The 20,602-nt window shown below is 38.7% G+C and overlaps 1 protein-coding gene across 1 annotated transcript in view; it reads right to left on the reverse strand.

Annotated features, from left to right (window-relative positions):
• PLXDC2 (plexin domain containing 2) overlaps positions 1–20,602 on the reverse strand; it is a 264,431-nt gene that overhangs the window by 11,931 nt on the left and 231,898 nt on the right. Inside the window, exon 13 of the mRNA XM_069006678.1 lies at positions 6,812–6,972. Coding sequence (XP_068862779.1) covers positions 6,812–6,972 — 161 coding nt within the window. The remainder of the gene's footprint in view (positions 1–6,811; positions 6,973–20,602) is intronic.

Below are 20,602 nucleotides of genomic sequence, written 5' to 3' on the forward strand. Positions count from 1 at the left end.
CTCACCCCCCACATGATGTGCTTATCCAGCTGTGAGCTGGACATCTTGTGCAGAAGGACACTGAGAGAGACAGCATGGAAAGCTTTACTGAAATCCAAAAACATCACATCAAGTGGCTTCCCTTGATCAACCAGTTGGGTTACCTTGTCATAAAAGAAAATCAGTTTTGATAAGCAGAACTTTCCTCTCGTGAAGCTGTGCTGGCTGTGACCAGTGACTGTGTTGTCTTTCAGGTGTTTTTCAAAACCTCCCAGAATAATCTTCTCTGTAACTTTATCAGGCACTGAAGTGAGACTGACAGGCCTGTAGTTTACAGGGTCCTCCTTCTTGCCCTTCTTGAAAGTTCAGACAGCGTACACCACCTTCCAGTCAGCTGGGATGTCTCTGGATTCCCAAGACTGCTCAAAAATCATCAAGAGAGGTTCTGTGAGGACATCATCCGGCTCTTTGATGATTCCTGGATGAATCCCATTAGGCCCTATAGATTTATAGGGATCCAGCTGGAGAAGCAGATCCTGCACAATTTCAGGGTTAATTGGGAGTTGATCATTCTCGCAGTCATGGTCCTCCAGCTCAGGGCACCCTTGGTCCATCATCTTTTTTGAAGACAGAGGCAAAGAATGTGTTAAACACCTCTGCCTTGTCTCTGTCCTGCTTTGTGAGGAGATCATCCTCATCCTGTAATGGGACAATGTTGTTTTTACACTGCCTGTTGCCATTAATATATTTGAGAAAATGGTTTATTGTCCCCCGCAGTTCTGGCTGGCTTCAACTCCAGCTGAGTTAGGCCACATGAATTTTCTCCCTACAGTGGCCAACAGCAGATCTGTGTTTTTCCCATGTCACCTGACCTTGCTTCCACTGGCCATACACCTTCCTTTTTTACCTTATTTCCAAGAGAAGATTCCTGTTCAGTCAAGCTGGTCTTCTGCCTTGTCTGCTTGACTTTTGACATTTGGGAATTGCCTGCTCTTGAGCTCTTAGGAGGTGATTAAAAAAAGTGACCAGCACTGCTGGACCCCAGCACTTGCAAAAATGCTTTCCATGGGGATCTTACTCACTAATTCCCTGAGCAGTCTGATGTCTGCTCTCCTCAGATGCAGAGTTCAGATTTTGGCACTTTTCCTTTTGTCAACAGAGATTTTAAACTTGATTGCTTCGTGGTCACTGTGGACAAGATGGCTGCCAATCTCCAGTTGCTCACAAGATCCACTCTTTTGACAACTGGGAGACCAAGGAGGGCATTTTTCCTAGCTGGCTCCCTTAGGACCTGTTCCGTAACGTTGTGATCCAAGTGTTTTAGGAATCTTCTTGCTTGGGTTGTACAGCTGTGTTATGTTCCCAGTTAATTTTTTGGCAAGCTGAAGTCTCCCATAAGGACAAGGTCAGTTGACTTCGAAGAGCCCCTTAGTTCCTCAAAGATTAATTCATCATTGTCCTGGCCAGGAGGTCTATAGACTCCCACGATGGCATCTGCATTATTTGTTTGTCCCTTGATCCTTATCCAGAGGCTCTCAACTGCACCATTGCCAGCTGTGAGCTCCATCCATTCTACCCCTTCTATTACGTACAGTGCCACCCCTGCACCTCTCCTGCCGTGCCCGTCCCTCCTGAAGAGCCTGTAACCATCCAACAAGGCACTCCAGGCACAGGACTCATCCCACCCGGTTTCACCTCCAGCTGTGGCCCGATCATATTGCCTTTGATCTCCAATGGCAGAGCACTATGATGACAGCTGAGATAAATTTCAAGCCTTAAAAGGACTTTGGATCACAACATAAGGAAGGAAGGTAAGAAAAACACAAGTGAAAACTTCTTGTGTCATGTGCAACCCTTCTGTCCACAGATAACTGGATGCAAACATGCAAAAGACAACTGAATAAAAAGTAGTTGGACTTATACCTTGTTTTTCAATTTGCTAAATATTCCCTTGACATTAATTGCTCTCAGTGCCCAAGTACAAACACATATGTAAATAATTAGAGGTTAAAAATATAGGAAAAAGAAAGAACATGAGGGAAAAGAAAGGAAGAATTAAAATATAAAACTAAAGCTGCAATTTCTCCCAGAACTCATTGAAATCTGAGCAAATCCATCTGACTCAGCTGGGAATTTCTTTACTCCTCTTTACATTGAGCACCAGACATCTAGATCACATGAGCTATGGGGAGTATCACAGGTATGCAATCCACGACATTCAGGACATTGTAATTTGCTTCTTGACCATCAAACCTTGCATCCTGAATGCAAGTATATTACATAGGTTAGTAAATAAATCAATCACTTTTTAATTGTGCTATAGCTAGTGTGTAGGTTTTTATGTTATAGCTAGATTTCTGACATAAACTTTGTTGAGAAAGTCATGAAGAGCATTATTTGACAGGTATCCTACTTTACAAAAATCAGTCCAAATCAGCTTAAAATATCTCAAGACATACAGGATTCCTCAAGGTGATTAAAGAGAGGAAACCACTGGCAACTAAATGAAATTTAATGGAGAGGAAATACTGCAAGGTTAACGATAAGCAAATAGAAAACCAAGGCATGCAACATCTCTTCCGTCACTCTGCAAGCTAATCTTTAGTCAATATTTACTCTTAGCTCTTAGGAAGAGCCTGCATTCATTGGAACTTTGACTGAAGCTCCCTTGAGTTTAACAGCTGATAATTTATTCTGACTTTGGGCCACCACAGAAGTGTCCAACCTAAACAATGAAACACGCATTGAACAGTGTGGAGGCTAGAAGTAACAGGAAAACAGTGTATTTGATTTGAATCTTCTACACACAACAAAAAGTGGAACTTTTTTGAAAATGTGTTGAACTGTTTGGATGGTACTACAATTGAACACTACCAGAGGCAAATTGAATAGCACTGGCATTTAAGACTTCTCAAACTCTTTGTTCCAGGTGGAGCTGCACATGCGTGTTCTGCTCAACAGGTATGAACAAAACCCCCTAGGGAAGCAGTTTCTTCAGACTTAAAGGATAAAAAAGTAATAGAATAATGTTACTATGTTCTAAGACAAGAGATTTTGTAATAAATGGTATTTTCCTTAGCTTGTGTGTATTGCTTATTTAAACCAACTACTGCACTCAGGATATCATTTAATGGCGTTCAGAGGTGCCACAAGAGATTGCCTTTATCAGTGCAAGGGTAAACAGCACAGACAAAGTGTGGGTGTATTTATTCTTATCTTGGAGAGCTCACTACATGACATGAGTTGGATTCAAGATGAGCTATGTGAGAACCTGAGTGAGGAGGTAAGTGAATATTAGGTGATATCGGCAGAGAACACAAGGTAGAAAGAGACTTAAAGCCCCAGATACAGGGTCAGTTTAATATACTGTTCTTTATTCAGAAACCAGTCATGATTGTAAAACTAATCAATTAAAAATTCCTTACACAGCCCTTAGCCTAAAAAACCCAACAAAATCTGATTGAAAATGGCATTTCACCTACCAAATCATGATATTATCTTAGATGCAAAAGGAAGTTCCTCTATTAATTAGAGTTTTGAATGAATGTTATGTTTAATGTCTATATGATTCCTCCATAAAGTAACTTCTTTAAAAATAAACACAAATGCACCAGGTTCCTGTTCCTTCTTTTGGCCAGCCTTAGAGTTATATTAATTACTAATGATAGATAAACTGATGCAGATCTTGATTTGACTTGAAGACTTGATGGCAGAATATAGTGTACTTGTAATTTTTTAGACAACTGCAGGTGGGATCTGCCTGCCCATCTGTCACATCTTGTTTTAATTGTGCAGTGTGCTTATTAATCAAGAGACGCATACAAAACATCATATTATTTTCTGAAATATTTATGTGCTTGTCCTCATTTCATGACCAAGCCCATGGCAATCCTCTTGAGCTCTTTCCCTAGAATGGTAACATCAGATCCGTATTTCATTCATTTTCCATAAATAAAGCAGCTTGTCTCCTCTGGTATGTGGGCTGTCATGTTATCTGTAACAGTTTACTCAAATATTTTTCAATTGCACAAATGCAATAAAGAATGATTTCGTGTAACACTGGCCTATTTGTACCAGTTTTGCCTGATTAGTCTTTTGTATTTAATTTTCAAAAAGCAAGTTTGAGAAGATATTTTCTTCTTTGCATTGGAAATGTGTAAATCCTATAGATCAGATAAATATAAGAATAATAAATTCTACTTATTATTTTTTAATTGATTAAATGACTTTTTTCTTTGAAAATTAAATTATTAAACTTATTAAAAGCAATTTATTTTCCAGAATGGATTACCTTGTTCTGTTCTAGGTTTATGATACCAAAAATGGTTTTCAAGTTTTGAAATTTGTGTAAGTGTTCTGAAATACATTTAACCCCTATTCCCTCCCTTGTGATTTTCCCACTACATCAGTGTTTGACAGGGAAAGGCCACCCCTTGATGACTAGTGCTTTTAAAAATTCTTGCTAATGCTGATTCTTCACAAGTACCACAATAGCAACCAATAGAGAATGTAGGTTATATCCTGTTTTGCATAAATTTTATTTTGACTGATTTCTCTTTCATTTTATACAGAAAGCTTATGTTTTTTTTACTTATTCTAAATGACTACATTTCTTGCTAAAAGACATTTTAGCTTTGACTAATAATAGAATAATAGATTGATTAATGGCACCTAAAGATTAAATTTGGTGGAATGAGTTTAACAACACTGATTAAGGCACCTCTATTTGCATGATGAGTATGATATCAATGAAAGAAATAAATTAACATGCCCTTACTACATTTAGAACAACAACAACAAAAAAAGTGTATTGTAATTTGGTATTCTTCTCTTCTTCTTAAAAAGTGGTGTTGCAATTTATTTAGCCTTTTCCATCACATCATGACAGGTAAGAAACTTGCTTTTACTAGAGTGAAAGAATAGAAATTCAATCTGTGTAAATTTAATCTGTCTGTGAAAAAAAGAAAGGGACAAAACCTTCTCTTTCATACAAGGACTTCAGTGGAATTTTGTTTGTCTACCTCAATAATGAACTGCCTTGAGATGCTGCATAAACATGAGAGAAAACTATGTGCTATTATATGGATTCTGTTCCCTGATGGCTAACACAGTTACACTACTAGAGCAGGAATACTGATAAACAATTCATTTTGATTTCTGTCACTACTATTACATCTAAGAAGAATATTTATTATAATATGATGTTAAAGATGAATCATTCCATTCCTGTTCATGTCTCACTTCAATTCTCATTGCTGTCACTAAGAATAAATGTCTACATCTTCCTGGTCCAGGCTTTTACCTAAGCAACCCCTAAGGTATGTCCCTAGCGACATTTCCAGTGGTTTTGCACCTTCACTGTTGTCCAGTTGTGCTCTTGATAGTAAGGGAATACTACAAGTAGGGTTTATGAACAGCCACCTCTTTATTTCATGTTCAGAAAATGTATACTTATCACAAGGCAGAGGAATGTTGCTGAGTTGAAAAAGAAACCACAAGGAGGTGTAGGTATTCATGGGTTTTTGTAGACTGAAATGCCTATGGAGAATTTTCCTTTCTCATGTTTTCATTTACAGTGGAGCTGAACAGACTAAATGTCAGCATCTGCAATGTAGGTATCTGCACCTAAGGTAGCCATCGGTGTTTGAGGGAGAAAAACGTCCATTTATCTAATGTTTAAGAGGATGTCTCAAATAGGTCAGATGAATCATGGTCTAAAAGACTAGGTTTCTCTCTACACTAATAAAAAGAGCAGAAGAAATGATAGATGCTAACAATCAGGTGAAAATAATTTTTTCCATGCTTTGAGACACAAAGTGTTAAAAGATTCCTTTAAACGATGTAAGGAACAGCTAATACAAGTTTCCAGCCAAAAACTTACTATAAATCACCTCTCCTGTAGAATTAACAATGAATACTTTTTCTTCCCCCCCCCGGAAAATTATAGAAAAACTGTATGTCCTGAAATAAAATGACAGTGCACAGGAAAGGTAACAAAAAATGCTGTTGTGAGGAAAATGAAGGATAGGAAAGAGAAGAGGTGTGGTATCTGGCATATATCTCCTAGATATATGTCCTGTCTAAAAGCAAAATTTAATGGCAATGGTAGTTAAAGGAGCTGAGTGATAAACATGCTAAAAACAAAACAATATGCTAAGAACAAAACAAGGTCCATTTCTGTAGGGTATGCCCAGCCCCTGCCCTGGAGGGATGTCTGCTGAGATAAGGAGATTGCACGATTGGCCAGCAGGACTCCCTGGAAATACAACCACTTCTTTGGTCACGGCGAGAAAAGACAGACCCACAATCCTTTAGGAGACCCTATGGAGATCCTTTGTAACCCATTGGCCTTTATCCATCCTCTGTATCCCTATAAAAGCCAGCCCTCTGCCCCTGCGAGATGGAGATGCTCGCCCATAGCTCCCCTTCGCCGGAGTACGGACCAATAAAGCTGCCTCGTGCGGAACAGCCACACGGGCCTCTCGTCTCTCCCTGCTCTGGCCTGGAGGCTGACCTGCAGAGCTGAGCTGAAATCACAAGCTGACAATCACTAAAGAGCTGACAGCCTCTGCAAGGGCACTCCTAGCTAACAGCTGAGGGAAGACACCAGGCCTCGGGAAGGCGATTCCTTTTGGGACCATCTCTCTGGACCAGTCACCTCTTCCTCGGTCAGAGCTACTGACCCCTCACCAGCTGTAATACATTTCTTCAAAGATTACAGTATGAACACAAAGATACTTTCTGACTTAGTTAAGAAAGAGCGATTTTGGAGACCCCAAATACCCTAGCCAAGAGACAGGACTAGTGACACAACATGTTACTCCTGTCTTACCTCTATAAAGAAGAGACTAGCCGCTGATGTCGGATGATGATACATGTAGGCAGTCACGAGGATGGCTGCAGCCACAATGAGGACCAGGACCAGAATGCCAACAATTAAGCCAGCATGAAATGTTCCACTTTTCTTCTCCGCCGCACTGTCATCTGTGGAAGCTGCACAAAGAGCACACTTAGCACAGTAACTTATGCCTTACCCATTCCATTGCACAGATGGCAATTGAGCATTTGCTTTTTCTGTGTTACATAGACCTCATTTTCTACAGCCCATGTTGGAAAAAGATGTTAGATGTCTCTTTTCTACAACTGGATACTCTCATAATCTTAATGAAAAGACTTTCAAAGGTTTCACTGATTTTAATTCAATAAATAATATTAACATCCTTTCTTTTGGATGTAAAATGGACAGTCTGAAGATCTTAATTACTTTCATAATAAATTTTGCTTTGGTTTTTTTATAAAATTATTGCAATTGTCTCACAGACAAAAAGTACCAACTGAATACATTTTAAACATTGCATTTTTCTTTAAATATTCCATTTGAGACATGCCACAAACCCTTGTGAGGTCTAGCTATTAAATGTATTCTGAAAGCCTTATTCATTAGCTTGTAGGAGAGTTTGGAACCACTCTTTGCAACTGAATCAGAGAGCCAAAAGTGCAACAGATGGATCCTGCAATATTTTGATCTTGGTCTGAATGGAACACTCATCATACCAAAGTATTACAGAAGACCATCCATTTACTAAACTTGATACCAAGAGGCCACTCATGCTATGCTTCTGTCAGGATAAAAGAGGGCTGTCTCTGTCACACAAGCAACTTGTCAGCAGTGCTTCCAAATAAGTGACTGAAAGTCTTTCAACAACAGCGTAAGCTTTGGGGGAAAAGTTTCTTAATATATCAACCAACACCTGTAGAACTGCTTGTTCTTCATCATACTCTTCCATAAAAGAATTACTGGTCTGCCCACATCAGCAGGTAAAAGAGCCATTCAGAAGTCCTAGGTTTAAGAAACACCAGTAGAGGAACACAAACTTCCATCATTCTCCTAAAGGGTTCCTCACCCCAGGGCAGTGGTCACAGCACCAGGCCTGACAGAGTTCAAGAGGCGTTTGGACAATGCTCTTGGGCAGATGTTGTGACCCTTGGGGATGGTTCAGTGCAGGGCCAGGAGCTGGACTTGATGGTCTTTGTGGGTTCCTTCCAACTCAGCATATTCTGTGAGTCTGATATTCCCACTGCTTTCTGCTTTTCTAGAAATCCTTCTAATCAATTCCATGCCTTACTCCATATGACATTTGTCTCTGGTCTTGCTTAGGAGAAATTTTCTTTCATTTCCACTTTTAAATTTCCTCCTACCATGCTTGTTTGGCAAGCTGGCTATAATAAAAATCACTGATATCTGCAATCCTTTTTGCTGAGCCATCCCTTTGACCTATTTGGTTGTCTTAGAGTGTTATGTTCTCTGAGGTCAGGGACTCCCTTTTATTTGTTCTTTGAAGACAGATATTGGGTTATGATTATCACTTCAAACAAATCACTATTATTGTTATTAATAGTAAAAACAACAATAACAACAACAATAGCAATAAGTGTACATGGTCGTTTACTATTCATTTGAATGGAGTAGAACACTCCATGCTCATGTTAAAATAGAGAATTGGAAAATAATAGAAGAAAGGCATATTGATGCAGGTAGTGGTAAATGCCTTGTGTGAGGGGCAAAAAAGAGGAACAGTTAATGTGAGTGAGTGTTACAGCTCATGCATCCATGTATGGCAGCACAATTCTCGCCTGACCAAGGAAGGCTGCGTGGCTCGTCACCCAGCAGATTGCATGGCACAATTGCAACAATAGGGAGAAAGGGAAAATGAAGATGCATTATCTTAGCCAAGACATGTATCTGACTATTACTCCATGGAATAGTTATGGATCTTTGGGGGCAAAGAAGGGATTCACGTACATATCCCTTGTTTTTGTCCATATTTCCTCAGTCTTGATTCAGGACAGTCCAAACCCCACAGCACCGCTCTGCTCTTTCCCACAACATCAGGGACACTTTGTGGACTAAGGACCTGAGTAACAGAATCAGAGGATAAAGAAAAAGATCCCAATAAACTGGGAAGTTAACTAGGGTGTGGGAAGCATTAATGATTTTAATAAAAAATTGCAAACACGATCCCCACTTAGGTACAGCCTAATCCTGAATGTATCTTTCTTTTTAAAAGTTCATGAGTATATGTTCACACAGGAACTTCAGTTTTAATTGTAATGATTTTGGACATGAATTTTGAGTTTATGCATGAACAGGTCCAAGAACCAGGTTTCTCCCTGCCTAAATCCCACAAGGGGATTTCCTTTGCTTTCTTGAAGCTTAGTTCACACAAATGTGTAGGAGATTTTGAAACAGAAAAGTAGTGTCAGCCCTGTTTGATTTTATTAATTTTTAAATTTTTTTTTAACACACTACATACAGTGAAAATTCCCAGGCCATTCTTTATATTGAAGTGGAGGAAAGGAGATATTACCTAGAACCTGGAAGTTCTATTTTCAAATTTTCAAAATTGTCCCCCAAAGGGTCATTAAAATACTTCCTAGTAGTTAGAGCACTATATAAAAAAGGGTGCAAGATTCAGGGAGGAGACAGGAAAGAAAGGTGGCTCAAAATAAGGTTCCTCTTATTTTCAGACAGTAGAATTTTTACTTGACATAGCCATTAATACTCACTTCGTCTGAGAACAGATGAATAGAAACACCAGTCTTAGTTTCTGTTCATGCACTGCAACAATATTTAGTACTTGTACATATATTTCAAATTGTCATACAAATGGAAATTAAGGAATTGAAAGGCCATCAGAAAAGGCCTGCTTGATTGTACATCCTTTTGGCTGGACTATTCCCACTGCTGAAGAGTTAGTTGTGAGTCACCCTACTGAGAAGCAACTGCTCCCTCAAAGGAGCAGAGGATTCATAGCTTGTTTGTCTCATAATTGTCTTTTTTACAGTTTCATACTCTATACTTCAATGTCACATTTGTGCATCAAAAACTATTTTGTCATTTGCACCCATTTTCAGGCTGATTTGCACTAAATGAGCAATTTGTATTGTTACTATGTTATAGTTGAAGACATAACATCATATTCTGCATATTAAAAAATGCTGGACTTCAGCAAAGGTCCTAACCACTCTGAAAAAGTCATCAATTTAATCCCTTTTGATCTGATATTTTCTCAGCTTTCAGCATCCAGCTTTGCAAACTAGAACACCGTCTCTTTGAAACATCACAGGTGTCAACTGCCTGCCCAGATTTCTGCTAATCGAGGGTGGAGCTCTCTGTGGACATCAGTGCAGTGGTCAGAATGCCAAATGCAAAAAATAATGAAACAAAAGAAATGCTTTCCTTAAATTACAACAAGTTTAAGTAACTTGTAATTTCCATAATTGAAATTCAGTCCATTGACCCCAGGGCTCAAATACTCATGAGAAATTGATTTCACTCTCTTTGCACAGAGACAATAAACAGTGCTGTCAACATTGAAAATACTCTGCTGCAAAAATCAACTGTCAGTTCTTTTAAAAAGCCAGCAAGGGAAATAGATGAAAAAACAAGGTCTTGGAAACTTTTTCAGGTGTAGAAATCTTACTAAGATTATCACAGCACATCTGTTGTTCCAGGCAAGGCTAAACCCATGGGAGGCTATTTGTTTTATGACCAACCCTTTCCCAAAAGGAGTATTCTCAATGGAACTTTCCCCAAACTTTCCTTTTCTTATGCTCAGGAAGCAATTGTTACATATATTTATAGAAGAATAAATATAGAAGAAGAATATAAATATAGAAGAAGCAATTGTTACTCTATATTTACAATGCCTTCTCAAACTCTTAAATACATAAAACTTTTAAGCAGAAGGAGCCTGTTAATATCTCCAAGGTCAGTCTGCTTCTCATTAGGTGCTGAATGACTGGATGGAAAGAGCAAGTAGCTTCTTTTTCCCTAATATAAAGGCACAGAATCCAAACATGAAATAACTGTTCTGCTGCTGGAATGTTGTTTAAAAAATAAAAGTGAAAACACAATAAAAATGTTCTCATTGTTTCCATGATAAACACATAAAGACTATAAAATCTTTGATTTAAAATAACTGTAGTATGTCTCCAGTTGCTGTTGGGCTAGCTTCTTTTGGAGTAGGAAAACAAAAGAACTCAAGTAATGAAAATCTTGTCTTGCCATGGCACACAGGGAGTGCGATGCTGACTTTAACAGAACAAAGGTGTCTACAGAGACTGCTTTTCAGTGTTTAAAAACTGCTACTTGCTGTTTGTAAGCACATTGAGAATACATTGTCAACGTTATTTTTCTCATAACTGCATATTATCCCTTGAGGTCTGCAAAATAATGAAATAAATTGTTTTATATTATCTAAATTTAAGGTATATGAAAAGTTTCCACTGTGATAGTTTTATATATGAGAAAAAAAATTGTGATACACACATTTATACCTCATATGATATGAAATGGAAAAGAGTTTAATTTCCAGAGATTACTATCTCTGTCTGTGAGAGGAGAGATACAAAATATTTTACAGGAAAACTGAAGAAAAATAGACAAACTTCTGATACTTCCTGGCTAGAAAATTTCCTTTATATACAGTGAAACAAAAGGGGAATGACAGACAAAAAAGTAGAATTTCATTGTGTAGACTTGGAAAATAAAATTTTGCTTTTCCCTCCAAAAACCATGGTGTTCCTTTTTACTCTTGCATTTTGATTAGATGGTAAAAGACCATCTGGAAAAACACCACTGGAGTTGAACCTCCAATGCAAACTCACTTACATGCCCATGAATCATTAAGAGATAAAACAATACCTTATTTGACCCTCCTGACCAACACACAAAGCCAGGGATATAGATGATTTAAATATCAGCAATCAGCCTGAAGATGACAACTCAGTACTAAACTTTGTTCTTTTCTCCCCTTTTTTTTGCCAGAAGAATGAATTTTATACTTTTTGATCTGCCAAAGTGCAGAAACCTTCTCTTGCTGCATGATCTGGGATTAACATGCAGCTACAGATCAAGTTCACTCACCAGCCCTCCACACTATTACGTATGTCATTTCTAGCCTGGGAACTGCATCACTCCTATTTGCGTGACTGTGGGTTTGAGTTAATAGGCTCCTGCCAAGAGGGAGGACATAATGTTTAGTACAGCTGAGCACACAGGGTTACAGGTACAGTAAGCTCAACAGAGCCAACAGATTTTTCCCTTCTTCTGGGTCTCCATTTACATCTGGAATGTGAATCTACCTGGAGACTCCTTGCTTTATGGGGCAGGTATATGGTTCTTCAAACTCAAGCTTTTTTCCTGTACATAATGCAGATTCCTGAAAAGATGATTGATGACCTGTGGGAAGGGATAAGGGAATGTGTAGTTGGAAGGATTCTCCAGAGACTCAAGGGAATCCCCATAAAAATTTTCTCTCTACCTCCTTTAGGAACAGCATGCTCTGGAGTTCTGAACTCATTCTCAGTAATGGTGTGTGATTCTCTTGATTTGTGGGTTCAATCCCTTAGCATTTGTTAACATTTTGAGGTTAAGCCATTGCTTTACTTGGTTTCATGATGATTTATAAAGTTATGGCTCAGCTAATGCTTTAAAAATTGATTTCCAATTGCATGTAAGAAATGAAAGGTGGTCTCTGAGTGAGAATATTATGAACTATAACACACAAAATCAGAATTCAGTGTCTGGCTTTGCTATCAATTTTCTGTAGGACCCAGGGCAACTCAGTAAGTCTCTCCAAGATTGATCAACTGCTTAGAGTAGTAAATTGATGAGAGCACATTACAATCAAATCCCTCTGTTTATAGGATGACAGTACTCTAAACATGCTAGCTAAGGGCTTTCATTCTTCTGCTCTAAAATATCACCTAATGCTACAACAGTTGCCATCTGTACTAATTCTAGTTTGAACTGATTGAGACCATTTAAGCCATTACAATACTTAGTAGCATCAAACAGTTGGCATCATGAAGCTCAATATTGTACCATGAAGGACCCCACCATTTGGCCTGAAAAGGTAGCTGACTCAAATCCAGATGAGCAAAAAGTTAGCTATTTATAAGAATTTCAATTGTGTCACCCCATTGACTCCTCTTAATCCTACTGAAAGCAAACACAAGACAATAAGGTAAATCAGGCTGTTCCTGTCTAATCCTGTGTCTAATGCTTGTAGAGTTACTCACCAGAGTACCCACCACACCTTTGGGAGACAGAACAACTTCAGGTACTTCAATATCAATGCAAAATGTACAGCATTATTAGCCTTCCTTCACCTGGCCTTCATTTTTCCTATTCTTTACAGTAACCGATGCAGACCGATGTCAAAGCAGTGTAGAGAAGATTGGAGGAGGCTACTGATTGCAAAACTGGGTTAATTCCATGTAGAATAGGAAGTTAAAAAGACAGAAGACTACAGGATCTTTGTGTGCCCCAGCTGTCACACTGCCATAGCACTGTGACAGCAAAAGGAGCAGATGATAAAACACTAAGTAAAGCAGCCTTTTCTTAAAAGTTTATCCAGTTTTTTACATGCAGCCCTCCTTAAGATCTGCATTTAGAGCTACATGGGGTTTTCACATTAACCCTTTGATCTGGTACAAAGTCAACAAAGTGTAAATGTGTAACAAAGTCAGCAAAGTCATGGCAACTGTAGGAGTAGGATACCATATATCATTTTATATCTGTCTTAGAAAACCAAAGAGAAACTAAACTAGTATGCTAGACGTCAATATAAGTTGAAGTGTCTACACCTAGCTGTTCTGGTTTTTAACATCATGCTTCTTTAATGTGATATAAAATACTTAATATGATCAAATCCTCTCTTTTTCATGAGAAAAGAGTGGAAGAAAAGGTCTACATCCTGGCCTGCAGGTTTCTGGACAGGAATGGAAACAAAACACATTAGCTAGGACACCCTGAAGAGAATTTATTTAAGGAAACCTTGGGTGCCTATGAACAAGATGCCCATTCTTAGTATGTAATTTAGATTTTTCTCTGTAGCTGGTAGAGCTTTTCTCTGTAAAAAAGAGTTTTTCTCTGTAGCTGGTAGTTTGGCACCCCTATAGAGTAACATATCCCAGTTTGGGCATGTCTTTTAGCATGACATTAATTACTTCCTCTTGCCTACTGCTTGCCACTGGCTAGGAGAAAGGCTTAAAAGAACAGTTTGTGGCTTCCTGGCTAACACCAGATGAGATGAAGCCTCTGGAAGATCATTTTCTGTAGCTAGGCTAAGTTCTGCCAATAAAACAAAGCCATATCCTGTCAATCTTATCTTATACAAAGTCCACTTTAAAACATTTTTAAGCTACCACAAAGGTTATGTTTATAATTTTTTAATTTCTTATGTTTTACTTTAAAATTTGGGAAGACTCAGCTAATTCATAGTGACTTGTCAAACGGAATCACTTGGTTTTGGACTGTGGGGTCATAATAACTTTATTTATGTCAAAAATACTTGCTTTGCCTAAAAGATAGGCTTATTTCTTTGGTGAAATAGCTCTAATTTTCTGAATCATTTAGCAAGTAAACATATTAGAAAGAAATAACTTATATGACTCTTATCAGGCTGGGGTTTAACATCTTGCAGCTGGAGTTCAGAATCTCCATAATTTGGAACAGCTCAGACTGCAATTTTTGAGAGAAATTAGGAAGAGAGATGACTAATGGAAGCTTTCCAGACATAGAAAAAAATATATTGGAAAAAATAGTCTTGGGTAAGTTTATCACCATATATAAAGTGTATAAAAGTAGCCTTTTTTCCAAAACTTTGTCTACATTTTGGTAATTTCTTACTGACTTTCCAAATATCTCAAAATCAAATTAAGCTCTATGTAGTACAATTGTTAATCCTGTTAGTACATCCCTGTTAGTTGTATCTAGACCATCTTTGAAAATGTCCAGACAAGAGTAAAAATAGCATGACACTGACATTTCCTAGAACTACATATGCTGGGATGAACTTGTTAACAAATAAATGAAACAGCTTTCTTCCTCAGGCAGGTTTTCTTTTTGCACAGATTTCCTTTTTTTGAAACAGAAATTTCCATACACCTGGATGAATGACAAGTGTAACATTTGTTTGATACCTGCTGTCCAACCGACATAGATTTTCCTTTCGAGTTTTAAAGCTGAAGAACTGTGGGTGACTCATAGCAATCAAATAATCACAATAGTGTCTAAAAAGGTCAAATAAAATGTCTAGATGTGCTGGCCAATCATCTAAATCATCCACCAGAGAATTCTCAACAACAAAATACTGCATTATGGGATAGCCATGGCCAATTTCTCACAGTTTTTATGAAAAATTAGGCTTTTAAGCTGTTAAGTCAGTTGTGTTAAATTTTAAGAAAATGAAAAAACAACAGAATCTAAAATTAATAACAAAAAAAAATGGTACATTTTTAGTGCTGGACATCTCTTGGAACTTATAAAATGCTTGTTATTTTAAGGAGAACCAAGATATAACAAAAATTGTGATGGCATGCCAGCTGTGTTTTAAAATGGTTTGGGCATGTTTGTAATAGGCATCTGTTATGTCTGTAAAGACAGAGAGCAGGCAGAAGAAACAAACCCAAGCGAATTTGAAATGTATTAAGATATGACACAAAATTGAGGATGGATTACAGCACAGCTGCAAAAGATTTTCTTGTATAATTAAAAGGTCAAAGCAGTATGACCAGAACAAAAAATTTAAATTTACAATATTTTGTTTCAAAAGTTCTAGACAAAGGTAAGATGCAGAATTTCTATGGAATCCCTTTGTTCTACCTAACCAGATATTGACTGCTATCACCCAAGGACACATCAAACTATAGGCAATCATTGATCAAATATATCTTTGGTTTTCCATTATAAAGGGTTCCCTTTCAGTAGAGTTTTAAAGGATTTAGTGTGAGAGAGTAAAGACCCTGTATTTGTGACTTGGAATAATCTACTCTTTATTAAAGGCTGACAAACCACAGAGAATCAAAGCATGTGCCTGCGGCTGCAGAGGTTTTATCTGAGTCTAATCTAGGGGACACTGGGAAATTCAATGCGTAATTGAAGATTCATCAAAAAGAACTTCTCAGATTAAAAGCTACGTTAACTGTGTGAATGAGGAATCCTAGAGTGTTGCTTCGCTTTTGTGTTGTTTGAAGTAACTTTCATTTTTTTAAAATTTCAAGAATAAAAGGAACAGCTCAAGGAAAATGAATAATCACATCAGGTGTTGGCTTGTCCTCCTAAAATGCAGCAGATTTCTCTGTGGAAATGAACTTTCTATATATAACTGATGCCTCAAACCCTACACCTCACCTACCAAGTAGGCCACAGCCATCTATCTCTAGCTCTAGGATTCAACACTTTTAAAGAGATTTTCTTTTCAGATCTTGGGCACAAAATAAACAAGTGAAAAAATAATCCTGTTGCAATTCCTAAACTGAAAGAAACTTGGACATGTTTTCTAAACCCCACTTTTGGAATTGTTTTTTATATAACAGCATACTGTTTTGAGCTGTGTATGAGATGCTCATGATGGAGAGCTGCCTGGTCCTGGGTCAGCCACCTGCCATAGAGCGTTGGCTCACAGGGCAGGGTGTGGGCACAGTTCAGCCAGGAATACGCCTCCTGTACAGAGCAGACATGGAACAGGAGAATGAAGTGCTGACTATTGACCTCTAAGGGCACTGAAGCACTTTTCACAATAAAATAAAAAGCAATTTGATTTGAAGAGAGAAAGAAAGTTTCAGGGACATTTTCATAGACAAAATGCCTAAAAGCACCACCCTGAGTTTACAGATCACCTTATTCCAAGGGATCACTTATGTGTCAAAGCAATGTCAAACAACACCACTGCCAACAAATGGACAATTAAATGCCCAATACGGCATGTGACCAGCCTTGCTGTGGTTAGTGACAGCAAAATGACAGAGGGGAGACTGGCAAGGAAGAGGATGACAACTGCCCCCTGTGCAGTGAACAGATCTCCAGTTTGAGGGAAGGAGAAAATAATGGCTGAATATGACTGAAAAACAAATGACAGCAAAACAGACCAACAAACTAAGTGGCAGCTGCACTCTGCATTTTTTCAAAACTTGAATAACTCTCTGTGAGGGTCCTGAGAAACTGCTATATCTCAGCTGTTATGGACTGCTGTATGTGGGACCTCCGCCTGTGATGTTGGGGTCTCCATGTAAGCTCAGGTCCAAACCTAAGCTATGTTGTACATGAATCTATATTCAGTCCCATCTCTGATGTTGCATCCTGGACCAACACTGAAGGAGCTTGTCTCCAGTCCTGTCCATGGACCATGCCTCCTTGTATGGGCCTTGGAGCTGCTTATCCTTTTGCTGCTGCAGAATCCCTGTGTAGACCTGGTTCATCATCTCACCTTCTCTTGGACCACCGATGGGAGATGCTTCCTCTGGTCCTTCCTGAGCTGTCAGCATCTATGCCACTTTGCTACCCTGCTGTTGCCTTCCTGCCTTGCCAGCCTGTCTTCCTGCCTTGACCCTGGGTCTGCCTCATTGCTGCAGACTCAGCTGATGGTCACCAGATCAGGGCTGACCCCAGTTTCTTCCTCTGAGCTGCTGGACTTGCCCTGTTCTTTGCCTGTGCCCATCCCCTATTCCTCATCCAGGAGGGGGAGAAGAAGATAGAATGAATGGATTCTTCGGTGAAGAAGAACCTGCATCCCTGCAGTCCAATCAAGCTGCAAGTTCACGAAATGCTGGTATGGACATGGTTTCACATGACAAATATGTTTCAAGAGATACGTCTGTTACAACAGACTGGTCAAGTATTAGGAAAAAAGGACTCAAAGACAAAGATTTTAATATGGCCAAAACAGATAATATTGTAATGCTGGTTATGTATACCAGACAAAATCAAAATTCTCCTGTATGGCAACCTATGGATCATCAAGTTATCAAAGATTTAATGGATGCAGTAAAGAATCATGGACTGGGAAGTCCATATCAAACAACTTTTGAGAGGTACATTTAACAATTAGGATTTGGTACCTTTTGACTGTAGAAGTATTGCCTCGACAATTTTTACAGATGCACAACTCCTGCTATGGGATGCAAGATGGAGAAGAGCACTTTGTGAACTGAGAGAAAAATATGCAGGAGGACCACATGCAGCTCTCACATTAGAGCAATTGGCTGGTGACTAACCTCATGCTAGACCAGAAGATCAGGCAATGGTTTTGCCTTGAAATGTGCTTATAGATATCAAAGAAGCAGCGCAAAAAGCAATCTTACAAATTCCACCAACTGGAACCCCAGAAGGCGTTTACACAGAAATAAAGCAAGGTCTTGCTGAAACTTTTACCTCATTCATCGATCATCTAATGCAAGCCTTGGACAGACAAGTCGGTGATGAAGCGGCAAAACCATATCCGCTACAAGGTCTTGCTTTTGCAAACGCTAATGCAGAGTGCAAACGTGTAATCAGTGCTATAACTGGTCATGCAACCATAGCTGAAATGATAGAAGCAAGCAGTAAGGTGGGCACACCTCAGCATGTTGCAGCAGTCCAAGCAAATGCTTTTGGACAAGAACTTGGAAAACTTCTTAAAGAGCAAGTAGCAGTGCTTTGTTCAGATCTACAACGAAGTAACTTCAGAAGTAATGGCAGCAGAACTCTCAAGAAGGCCATGCTTCAGGTGTAGAAAATTTGGATACATCTAAAGATTTTGCCCTGAGTCTGCAAAGGATACAAGAGTACCGAATCACTGCGCAACATACAGCGCTTAGAACCTGCTTCAACAATCTGCAGGATCTACAGTAGCTCTTAGGAACAATAAATTGAAACAGGACAGAGTTGGAGAACACCAATGATGGACTTGCTTCAGTTTTTGACTTGCTAAGAGGAGACTGTGACATCATGTCTCCCAGGACTCTTACTCCTGAGGCTCAAAAGGCTCTTGACAGAATGGCAAATGCCAAATACTCATTTTTTGGAAAATATAAAAATATCCATCTGCCAGTGGATACATTTTCCAATGCGGTTTTTGCTTCCTTGCACACAGGAGAAATAGTGAAACATGCATGTCAGCATTTTCTGCAAGCATTTGCATCATTAGGTATACTTTAAAAGATAAAAACAAACAATAGTCTAGCTTATATAGCAAAAGAGCTGCATAAATTCTTAATGAGTTAGGGTGCACGTCACTCCTTTGGTATTCCTCCTTCTCCTACAGGGTAAGCAATTATTGAAAGAACACACCAAACTTTAAAATCCCCTTTTGGTTAAACAAAAAAAGGGGGGAGGCAGAGGCTACGCCTCAAATGCGCTTGAATAAAGTGCTGTACATTTTAAATTTTTAAAAAAAAAATTTTTTTCAGAATCAAATTCGCTTATAATTAGACATTTTCCAACACCATATAGGCAAAGGCAAACCCTTTGGTTTAGATCAGAAATCCAGAGACAGGGAAAATTGAAAGTCCATTTCAACTAATAACCTAGGGCAAAGGGTATGCTTGTGTCTTAACAGGTGCACGACTTAAGTGGATTCCAGCAAAGAACATGAAACCTTTTCAAGTCCAGAAACAAGCAGGAATCGACTCCGGGAACAAGGAGGCGAGCACGCAGACGTGAATCAGTGTCAACACTACTGTTGATGACACAGACATCAGGTGTCTTTGTGTGCAAGAACTGTGGACTGAGTCTTATATAAAAAGTGGGAAAGTTAATGGTGTAAATTTTGTATGTAAGAGTGTGGTAGAAGCTGTGTTACAGATCAGAGATTCCTATGTGGGATAAAGCTGTTGAGAATGAAGCTAAACTAGGTATTACACTTGAGCCTTATCATCTCAATGATTGCCTTAAGCAATGCAGCTTTCCCAGTAAAACAACCAAAAGAAAATGTCTGGGAGACTCTGGCCAATGCATCAGGCTTAGATACCAACTGTCTAACTCGCTCATGCTGCCACACTTGGCTACCTGTTCCCTTGACCCATGAGAGAAACTTGGTGCTCCCTGCTTGGAAAGGCAATCAGAGCTAATAATATTCCCCTTTATATCAGTGGAAATATGATTTATTTAAATTTGCTCAGCAAATCCTCTTCTGCTTTCATAGACCATTCTGAAGCCTTCAGAAATGAGCACACATCTTCCTTTCCACCTCAGCAAGCTCTACTTTGGCAGTGAACACAGGCACAGGTGATGTTTAACAACTCAGTCCTATTCTAATAGGGGAATTCTCATCCACTTCAAAGGGAGAAGGAGCAAACTTCAGGTCTCAGTCCTTGAGCTCACAAAGATGACAAAAGCAGTCCCCTGCAGAGCCTCATTTAACAGGGGCTTTTATTGGTATGACAAGGTGATCTTACTAACTTGCACAGGGAATGTGCACGGAGAAATGTAGGATCTCTGCTAGTACAGACATAGATATAAAATGGGTATGCTTATTAACAAAATGTCATGTAATAATTCACTACTATGAATAATTTGATAGCACAGTATTATTATTTACAACCATATACTCTCTAAATACAGTTAAATAAAACTGCATTATTATAGTCAATAACTGTATTAATACTGCATTACTAGTCAATAACTGTATTAGTACAATTAAAATTTACTTAATATGTCCATAATTGAACCTGCTCTTGTATTATAGAACTATAAGAAGAGTTGTAAATGTTTAGTTTCCTAAGCAGTTCCTAAGCTTATTTGCCCTACTTACCTTCCACAGAGCTGTGGGATGCTGGAGTCCCTTGAGAGTCTAGT

The sequence above is a fragment of the Aphelocoma coerulescens genome, chromosome 2, assembly GCF_041296385.1.
Source record: "Aphelocoma coerulescens isolate FSJ_1873_10779 chromosome 2, UR_Acoe_1.0, whole genome shotgun sequence".
In the NCBI taxonomy this organism is placed as follows: Eukaryota; Metazoa; Chordata; class Aves; order Passeriformes; family Corvidae; genus Aphelocoma; species Aphelocoma coerulescens.